Genomic DNA, 10,532 nt, shown 5'->3' with positions numbered 1-10,532 from the left:
TTCCCCGATCCTCGAATTTATCAGCGACCATCGTATCTTTGCAAAAAGAGAATCAAGAAGGGCCCTCTCTGGTATATGGCTTCCAAACTCAAATGAAGCAGTAAACGGTGTCCTTCGAATAATCTCCCAGGTCGAGGGTCATGTTAACTTTCAATTCGACTAAGGTCTCCACAACCGTGTCAAATAGCAACGCCCTATTAACTAGGTCGACCGCCATAATCACAAGCTCGCGACAATAACAACACATTCAACACGCAGATTGATAAAAAGTTTGCTTTGAAATATAAAGTTTTAAACTAGAAAATCTCGCTTATTAAACAGAGATATAAAATGTTAAACAGAGACCCATTTTTGTTAAACAGTAGACGAGAATACTTTAAACAGAGACAACAAATGTTAAACTCAGAACATCTCATTTCTTAAACGTCAACCCTCATTTGTAAAATCGCAACTATATCAAACGAAACGGAAATGTACATTATACATATTACATAAATCATAACAATCGAAAAACTATTTTCGATAGTGATATACATATGAAAATGCAAAAACAAAAACAAAAACCCTAGCTGAGAAATCTCCCCGCAGACTAACAAAAACCCCACTGAGAAATCCCTGCAGACTTCAATATCTTCCAACAAAAACAGGAGCACAAAACAAAACCGAAAAATCTTTCTTTGTAACAGAACAGTTAACATAAAACCATACTCAATACCTTAGATTGCAAATCGATGAAATGCCAACTAGTTCACAGGGGGACTTCTCCTTCGAGATACCCGAGTGGAAAGGGAAAAGTCGATGAAACGCTAATTACGGAGGCTTCACGTAGAGACAACTCTGGAGACAGCTTTTGAAATGGAAAAAGTCAAGACGCGAGTTGAGAAAAGCAATTAAACGGCTCCAATAAATTGCTCTGGTTACCCTACTGAAAAACCCCCCACTTCCTCCTCAAATCGAGATGGTCAGCAAGTCACTGACTTCCCATGCAAGGGCATTTTTCAGTCCAAAAATTTTGAAACTCACTCCGCTCACATCCGTTCTGAGGTTCGGGGTTCAAAAAAATAGACTTTTAAAAGAGGGAGTTTTTGTGATCGCAAAACTAACGTGTGTTTTTTGCAATTTTACAAACTTAAAGCTCGAATTTACACTTTTTTCATGAAAAAGGTTGTCTCTTGAAAAAGGTGGCCATCAAAGATGCAAGCTTTGCGTCTCACTCTCAATCGACAAGACTCCATTGACCATTGCTTCTCTCTCTCTCTCTCCCAAGCTCTCAAGCTTGAGGGCCACTGCCATTGCCAAGATCTTCACCTCTTCCTCCATTACTCTCAATCTCCACATCTTCCGCTTCTCTTTGATCTTCTTCACTCCCACTACCCTCACTGTTGACCCTCAAGATCCACCATGTTTTTCAGCTAAACCTCCAATCTCTACCCCTTCCACCGCTGCCTCTGCCTTCATTTCCGCCACTTTGAAGCTCTCCAATTGCATCACAACCAGAACACAGCTCCCCTTGTTGTCCCCCGCCGCCGCTCCACTGCTAGCGCACTGTCCGGGCTGTGATTAGCCAGGACGAGAAGGGCGTCGGGACTGCCACTGTTGTGGGTGATAGTGATTCTCTTGCTTTGTCGCCGAAGGATGAATTGGATGTCAGGGTGGTTCTGACCATACGAAAAAAGATGAAGGAGAAGCTGGTGGAGAAGATCGAGGATCAATGGGAGTCTTTTGTTAATGGCATCGGCTGTGGGATCGTTGTTCAGCTCGTCAGTGAGGAGATCGACCCTGGTTTGTTTCTGATCCGTTACTCGTTTCTTGGAATTTCGTTGCTTCTTTGAAAAAAATCCTTGATTTTGATTGATGATTATTTGCTTTGAAGACATATATACTGTTCCGTTCCGTATGTGTTGTTTGTGAGCCATTACTCATTAGGGAAACTTTGTGATTCTTTTTTGTCTTTTTTTTTTCACATCTCTGAACTTCTTTATTCTAAAACTTTAGAAAAGTATGTCTTTGTTTAACTTGAAAGATAGATCATTTTCTTTTTTACTTCTTTACTTTTTATTGTGTGATATATGGATTCATTTATCTTTTTTAGATATTAGACATTTCTATCAAGTATTTTCTTCCTTATGGCGGTGTTCAAGCATCTTATGTTCTTCGTTTTTATATGAAAATTGTGGTATCTTATGAGCATTGTTTATTAATATTAATTTCAATGTCCTGTTTCATCCCTGAGCTTTTCTTCAATGATATAGAGCTGTAACAAAAAGCTGGAACTCTTGAATGAGAAGTCATAGTATTCCTGGGTGGTTAAAAATATTTTGAAAGAATTGTTGTTGCAAGTTGTTTGAAATTCAGTTTATGTTTGGAGTAATGGTTTAAGCATGGATTAGTCTTGTCTATATGGTTATAACACTTTCCATACTTCGCTTGTATTTGTTAATATATAGTTAATTATCAGATTTATACTTGCATGCTTCTCTTTTCCTTCACCTTGGCTAATCAGTCTTTTACATTGTGTTGATCTCATCCAGTCACCAAAACTGGGAAGAGAAGTGCAGAGACTCCAGTGAGGAGTTGGTTACCCCAGGCATCAGGCAATCCATTGCTTGCTGAGTATGTCGCAAATCTCACTGTCCAGTCTGATTTTGGCCTGCCTGGCGCCATTATCATCACAAACCCTCATAGCAAGGAGTTCTACCTGATGGAGATTGTAATTCATGGTTTCAGTGGGGGCCCTGTCATTTTTCCGTCAAATTCATGGATCCATTCTCGCAGTGATAATCCTCAGAGCAGGATTCTCTTCAGCAATCAGGTTAGGAACTCTAATAATTGTTGGGCCATTGTATCTCTGTTGATATTATATGATCAATTTTGGTGCCAGCCAGTTTATCAGCCAATTGTAAGTGACATATTTAGAAGATAGAACATATTCAAATATCTCATGTAATATATATTTGTAAAAGAACTGCATCTAAATAAGATATAAACAACAATGGGTCTAAGAGCTTGTTATTGGTCTGTTCACAGTTCCACTCAGAGCAACTCTAGGATAGTGGAGTTTTGTTTCTCTTTGCCTAGAAGTTTTGCAACTTCAATATCAATAGAATCTACTCGGTATTTGTATTTCTTTGTCATTGGTTTTGTGATTGTATCAAACAGGCATACTTGCCATCTCAAACCCCCAATGGTCTTAAGGACCTTCGACAAGAAGACCTGATTTGCCTTCGTGGTGATGGGCAAGGCGAGAGGAAAATGTTTGAAAGAGTCTATGACTATGCCACATACAATGACTTGGGTAATCCTGACAAGGGTGAAGATCTTGCTAGGCCAAATCTAGGAGGTAATCAGAAACCATATCCTAGGCGTTGTCGTACCGGCCGACCACCAGCTAAGTCAGGTATATTTCTCGAGAATGTATATGATGTTTCATTCTTCATGCTTTATATACCTTATGTAGAAGGAATAACTTCTGTAATCCCTTTGTGTTCTTCAAAATGAACTTCTTAATTATGATGCCCACTTTCGATTATAAAGATCCTAGATCAAATCTGGTTTGTGTTTATCTCTTGTTTCCTGTAACTCTTTAAGGATGTCTGATAAAGACGAGTGTTCATTTGATTCTTTAGTTTTGCACAGATTTTTATTTGATCAAATCCTTCTATTTGTATTTAAAATTCTTTTCTAGTCAGTAGTCGCATATTTGCATTTGTGGTAATCAAAACATGTTTTTTTTTTAACCATTAAATTTCAGATGCTTTTGTTTGTACTTGGTGACCCTCTATCAAGCTTCAATTCAGAAAAGTAATATTTTTGATATATGAATCTAAGTCTTATCAGTGCCATTGTGTTGAACTTCAATCAGATCCAACAGCAGAGGGTCGGGTAGAGAAGCCTCATCCTATATATGTCCCTCGCGATGAGGCATTTGAGGAAGTCAAGCAGACCACATTTTCTTCTGGAGCTTTAAGAGCATTACTTCACAATCTGATACCAGCCCTAAAAGCTGCACTTTCTAGATCTGACAAACAGTTCGAGTGCTTCTCTGACATCGACCAGCTATACAAAGTCGGGGTACTACTCCAACGTGATGAACCTAAAGCAACCACCAAGCTTTTACTCCCATCAATACTGTCAAGTATCATGAATGTCGGTGAAAGATTTCTAAAATATGAGGTTCCATCTATCATATCAAGTAAGTCTTACAGCTACTTTCATATGAGCAAGAGCAAACCTCTTTATCACTGAGATGCTGTAGCATCAGTCTCCCATTTACTGAAGTTGTTGTTAAATTCTCTCCTTGTTTTGTGTACTAAACTCGTCACATATCTATTGGTGATATGTTGTCCACAGGGGACAGTTTTTCTTGGTTGCGGGACAATGAATTTGCCCGCCAGACTTTAGCTGGTGTAAACCCAGTTGATATTGAAAGACTGAGGGTATGGTGTAAATTGACGTCATGAATAAATGTTTGATATAATCTTCATTTGCATACAGTAACGCTTATTTCGAGTTTATCAATGCAGGAGTTCCCTATAATCAGTAAGTTGGATCCTGCAGTTTATGGTCCTCCAGAGTCGGCAATAACTAAGGAGTGTATAGAGCATGATTTGAACGGAATGAGCCTTGAAGAGGTATGCAAAGGTACATGTGAAATAGCATAATCTTATTTGGTGCATTGTTCTTATCTACTTGTTTGTAACTCATGGTGCAGGCAATGGAGAATGATAGATTGTTTATTCTTGATTATCATGATCTCCTTCTTCCATTTGTAAAAAAGATCAACTCCTTGAAGGGAAGGAAAGTTTATGCTTCAAGAACAATATTCTTCCGCACCAGATTTGGCACTCTTAGACCAATCGCTATCGAGCTTAGCTTGCCACCTACTGCTTCCAATCCTCCTAAAAAAAGGGTATATACAAGAGGACATGATGCTACAAGTCATTGGATTTGGAAATTGGCAAAAGCTCATGTCTGTTCAGTTGATGCTGGGGTCCATCAACTAGTGAACCATTGGTAAGGGGATTTCGATCAATTCCTTCTTTTGCACAAGTGCAACGGCAGGCTATTTATGATCCTATGCCACACACATGAACTTTTGAATTCAACATTTGAATGCAAATAAACACTTTTTCTTCGTGTATACTGAGAGAGATGCTTTAGGTAACTAATGTGGTTTTGAATTTCTAGGTTGAGGACTCATGCATGTATGGAGCCCTACATAATTGCTGCTCATAGGCAGCTTAGTTTCATGCACCCAATTTTCAAGCTGCTGCATCCACATATGCGATACACAATGGAAATCAACGCATTGGCACGCCAAAGTTTAATAAATGGTGGTGGCATTATTGAGGCCTGCTTTAGCCCAGGGAAGTACTCATTAGAGCTTAGTTCAGCAGCTTATAAGAGCGTGTGGCGATTTGATATGGAAGCACTGCCGGCTGACCTGATCCGAAGGTAAAGGTTTTGTGTATTCCTTGCAAAATCCTTGGAGCAGTCATCACTTTTCTTTAAAATTCAAATCTTCAAAGGCATTTGCAGTTGTTGTTGTTGTTGTTATTGTTGTTGTTATTATTATTCTTCTTGATGTGGTTGTCTGCATAAGGTGATAACTATTTTGATCACTTTCATTTTCAGAGGCATGGCTGTAGAGGACCCCTCGATGCCTTGTGGCATAAAGCTTGTCATAGAGGACTACCCTTACGCCGCAGATGGTCTGCTCATCTGGTCGGCGATACAAGATTGGGTCCGCGACTATGTGAACCATTTCTACACCAAAGCCGAAGCTGTTACTTCCGACACAGAGCTCCAAGATTGGTGGGATGAGATTAAGAACAAAGGTCATGCGGACAAGAAAGACGAACCATGGTGGCCAAAGTTAAACAACCAAGAAGACCTGATCAACATTCTGACTATCATGATATGGACTGCTTCAGGACAACATGCAGCTGTAAACTTTGGTCAGTACCCATTCGGAGGCTACATGCCGAATCGGCCTACTCTAATGAAGAAACTCATTCCACAAGAAGATGAGCCTGACTACGAGGACTTCATATTGAATCCTCAATACACTTTTCTGTCATCGGTGCCATCTCAACTTCAAGCTACTCAAATAATGGCAGTCCAGGACACCTTATCGACGCATTCTCCTGACGAGGAGTATCTGGGTCAGCTGCACAATTCACACTCTCACTGGATCAAGGATCGGCAAATAGTGAACTATTTTGAAACATTCTCCGCAAAATTGGTCGAGATTGAGGACATCATACACAAGAGAAACAAGAACTTCCATCTCAAGAACAGAAGCGGAGCTGGTGTACCTCCATACGAACTTCTCCTTCCTACCTCCGGTCCCGGTGTGACGGGCCGTGGCGTTCCGAATAGCATATCCATATGAACCATTGGCTGCTTGCATTGTATCTAATTGCGCACTTATTGTTTGAAATTAGCTCCACAGATTGATATTGTTTGCAAGATTTGCACAAGGTTTGGCAACTGGCAAGTCCTATTGTTACAGTATATGTACAAGTAAAAATTTGTGAGGCCTCTAGATTGTGTTGTGTAGTTTATCATTGTTCTTTTCTTCAAATGAAAGGTGTAGTTTATCTTCAAACTTTGTGAAGAATTGGAAGGAGAAGCTTCGGTTGGCTCAATTTGTCGAAGTCATTTCATTGTAATAAAATTTTAGATCAATTATAAATAGGTTGATATCAAGATCTAACTTTTCTGCTCTTTAAATGCATTCTGATCACTTGAAAAATAATAATTAAAACTCTCAAGGACTATGTCAAGTGGTTTCCATGCTTCGCCACTCTCAGCAAATAGTTTTGAAGATAAAATAATAATTTGAAATTTTGGTTTGTGTTAATTTGTTTTTTATGTTTCAATTAAAAACAATTTGTAAAGTTTATTTTAAATAATTTTGTATTCAACCAAAATTTTTAATTGTTAAGCTTTAATTCATATATCAATATCTTATGAGTTGCACTTGGTTCCGTTTTTTTTATTTCATAATTTTAATCAAAACATTCTTCTGCTCAATTATTAATTAATTAATTAATTAACTGTAAGGAATAATTTCCTTGATTTATTTTGAATTTAAAGTTATAAAAATTAATCAAAAGTTTTAACATTTTTTAGAAAATATTTATTCTCTGTTTGGATAGGCCAAAATTATGTCATAATTCGTATAATATGCCATAATTTAATATTTTCTGAGAATTATACCATATTGGTTGTTTGGATATTTATTTAAAATACTAAAATTGTCATAATATAGGTATTATAGCATAAAAAAAACATTCTACTAAGAGTGGAATAGTTTTTTCATTGTAAAAAGTCTCTTTTTTCATTCAGCCACCGGTCCACTAGTGGTCCGCCCGCCTCTGATGACTGCCCACTGGTTCGGCCTGTGGTCCGACCATCAGTCAGTCTGCCACCGGTGATATGCCAACGGTCCACCGGTGGTCCGGTCGCCTACAATTTGGCCTCCGGCAACTGACGACCGGTCCACTGATGGTACGACCATCAGCTGGCTGGCCTCTGGTGACGCGGTGACGGTCCACTGGCGGTTTGATCGGTCTCCGGTGACCGATCATTGGTCCATTAGTGGTTCAATCACTAATCGACTGATTTCCATAATTTTATTTTATTTTATTAACGAAAAACTCATCTTGTAAGAATAAAATATGTTATAGTTTTTTCAATAATCACATACACTTCTTACATAATTCTCATACGAAGTTAATCTCTCAAAACATATACATTTGTCTTATGTGAGAAAAATTTTGAACCCATTTTTTCTGTGAGACACTAATAATATTTTATATAGCAAACTTGATGTAAATATACGAATAGATTACAAGTAATATTTAAATATTTTTATATCCGTATTTATTACTTATTATTTTTATAAAAATATTTAATATGTTAAAAAACGTACCCTTTTTTAAATTTTTTTGTCCTTTGAAACTTGGCCAAGGACTTTGAGATGGCGTTTTCTCTCTGGCATATACATATCAAAGTATGGTCAATTATTGCAAACCATTCTCGTGAAGCCTAAATTATTAGTACTTTTTTCCTTACCTTTAAACAGAAAATTTAAAAAAAATAAATAAATAAGGTGCTGAAAACTGAAAAGCGTCAGATGTTACCTGCCATTAAAAGAGGACAAGCCTTTTTTTATGGGATGTTTATTTGGTAGTATTTAAAATTTTTTGTAGTTGGAATTATAAAGTTTTTTAAAATAATTTGTTTTGTTTGGTGGATTTTAGCTGGAGTTGCAAATCCTCTTTGATTGGATTTTGGTGGATTTGGAGCTACACTCAAATTGGGTGTAGTTCCAAATCCAGCATTTGGAATTCCAATTAAAATTATTTTTTAAAAAACTAAAATATAGTTAGAATACAAACAAATAAAATTATATAATTAATTAATTAATTAATTTGACAAATGATATTTTTGGTGGTATATAATTGATATATTATATTATATTAATTATAAAATAATTAATATATATTATATTTTATTATAATAAATTAAGTATATATTAATTATATTAATTAATCATAATATTTAATATTTAATATTTAAATTCATATTTACTTAAAATAAAAATAATTTATATTAATTATTACATCAAACCAGTTTTCTAAATCCAAATTTACAAATACCTCCAACCAAACATAAAATTTTATGATCCAGTATTACAAGTACATCCAACAAAACATTGGATTTGACTCTCCTGGTTTTTCAAATACAAGGATTTGTAAATACAAATCCACTGTATTTTCAATTACATCCAACCAAACACCGATATCAAGGATAAATTTTCATTGTCAATGCTTTAAAAATGAAAATTTATGATATAGATCTTTTATCTGGTAGTACTGATCTTATTGTATAAAATTTGATTTTTTTTTTTAATTTTTTAAATTTGAAAGTACCGAATATAATGGTACCTAAGATTGATGTCAAAGATCTTGATTATAAGAGCATGCTGACAGCGAACGAGCTACCCATTTGTTCTAAGTTGAGATAGAAAATTTTTATCATCTTGAGTTCAAATTTTTTTTGTTGTAATCGGTGATTTTTAAGTCTTTCACGTGAGCTTAGACTTATCACTCTAGCTTTCCATCTCAAAATGAGAGTACTTGGTTGGATGTCCAATTTCTAATACTATGCATATTCCTACTCATAATTTAATCACTCCATTAGCAAAATAAAAATACATAAATAAATTATTATTTTTCTTATGTGCATACTTCTAAATTGTATATAAATTTTGTTATATTTATAAAAAAAATTAAAATTTATGTATTTGAAATATAATTACTAAACTGTCCTACCATACTTTCAGTTAAAACATTATATCTTTTGAGTTTCGAATTTATTTATTTATTTTAAAATAGATAAATATTAAATTAGACTTACCCACCAATGTATATTACGAGATTTTTACTATTTTCATGAATGTGGTTATTAATATTTTTAGAAAAAAAATAATAATAACAACATCTATTTATTAGTTAAAATGTAAATTTAAATGTTAGATTATTTATTAGGCAAGAAAACGTGTATTGAAGCTTGAAAGCACTCCCCTCAGTTCCTTGCCTTAAATTCTACATGAAATTATTTTTATTAATATTTACAACTCATTTTATTTTACTAATTAAACAAGCGTGTTATTTTACTTTCTAAATTATATAAATTTGTTCATGCTTTAAAATTTATGTGATTAGACATATCACTGTCACGTTAGTAATATATTTTATATAATTTTTTATATATATAAATATATATGAGAGGATCATCTGAGTAGGTTTGTAGATTTTAAAATCTACAAAAGTTGTTATCTTGGATTTTAATTTAATGGTTATATACTGTTTATTTAATAGTTTTTCTGATCTGAACTGTCCAATCAGTTTATGCACAGTATCTAAGTCTTAATCATTCAATCCTATTTCCACTAGCGCTATAGTAACTATAAAAACTAAAACTTAAAACTCATTATAGTTATTTAATTTTTACTGTGCTTAACTACGGATGTTCTACAAATGTCCACGTTGATGTTTCTTCCATCTATACATGAGGAGGCAATTGCCCCTTTTTTAGTTTTGAAAAAAATTTATTTTCTTTTAAAGTTTTTTTATCATATTATATAATATATTTTTTTAATATTTTATTTGCCCTCTTCTATTTTTTTTATAAGTTATGATAGGAATATTTATATTTTCACCCCTATAAAAGTATATAATTTTATATACGCTTTTATAAAATTATATTTACATATTCATCCTCACAAGTCACAAAACATAAATATTTATCAGTTACCCTTTACTTTTCGAATTTTTATCCGGTAGACTCTGGCGTGGTAACTATCACGGAATTAGAAGTGGCTCAATCTTAGCTATGAGTTTATAAATTTTATTTTATTTTTTATTATATAATCTAGGGATATATTGGTAATTATCTTAAAAAATCCATGCCCTTTACTTTAGAAGTTATTAAATCGAGGTAATCCAATGGATGAGGTT

General features: G+C 34.6%; 1 protein-coding gene across 2 annotated transcripts; it reads left to right on the top strand.

Annotated features, from left to right (window-relative positions):
- Positions 1 to 1,548: 1,548 nt before the first annotated feature.
- Positions 1,549 to 6,711, top strand: LOC120270510 (lipoxygenase 6, chloroplastic-like). 2 transcript variants are annotated; one of them, XR_005539608.1, is made up of 10 exons: positions 1,549 to 1,782; positions 2,532 to 2,812; positions 3,160 to 3,397; positions 3,863 to 4,192; positions 4,351 to 4,436; positions 4,524 to 4,631; positions 4,712 to 5,013; positions 5,188 to 5,454; positions 5,635 to 6,556; positions 6,593 to 6,711. XR_005539608.1 is itself a non-coding variant. In XM_039277545.1 (9 exons), the coding sequence occupies exons 1-9, from the start codon at positions 1,677 to 1,679 to the stop codon at positions 6,392 to 6,394; spliced, it is 2,478 nt and encodes an 825-aa protein (XP_039133479.1). In that variant the 5' UTR covers positions 1,549 to 1,676; the 3' UTR covers positions 6,395 to 6,650. The 2 variants fall into 2 exon arrangements, 1 of the variants encoding a protein (XP_039133479.1); XM_039277545.1 differs by having other exon boundaries at positions 5,635 to 6,650.
- The last annotated feature ends 3,821 nt before the right edge of the window (positions 6,712 to 10,532 follow it).

This window comes from Dioscorea cayenensis, chromosome 10 (genome assembly GCF_009730915.1).
Source record: "Dioscorea cayenensis subsp. rotundata cultivar TDr96_F1 chromosome 10, TDr96_F1_v2_PseudoChromosome.rev07_lg8_w22 25.fasta, whole genome shotgun sequence".
In the NCBI taxonomy this organism is placed as follows: domain Eukaryota; kingdom Viridiplantae; phylum Streptophyta; class Magnoliopsida; order Dioscoreales; family Dioscoreaceae; genus Dioscorea; species Dioscorea cayenensis.
The sequence above is the reverse complement of the archived record's forward strand: the minus strand, read 5'-3'. Positions and strand labels throughout refer to the sequence as shown.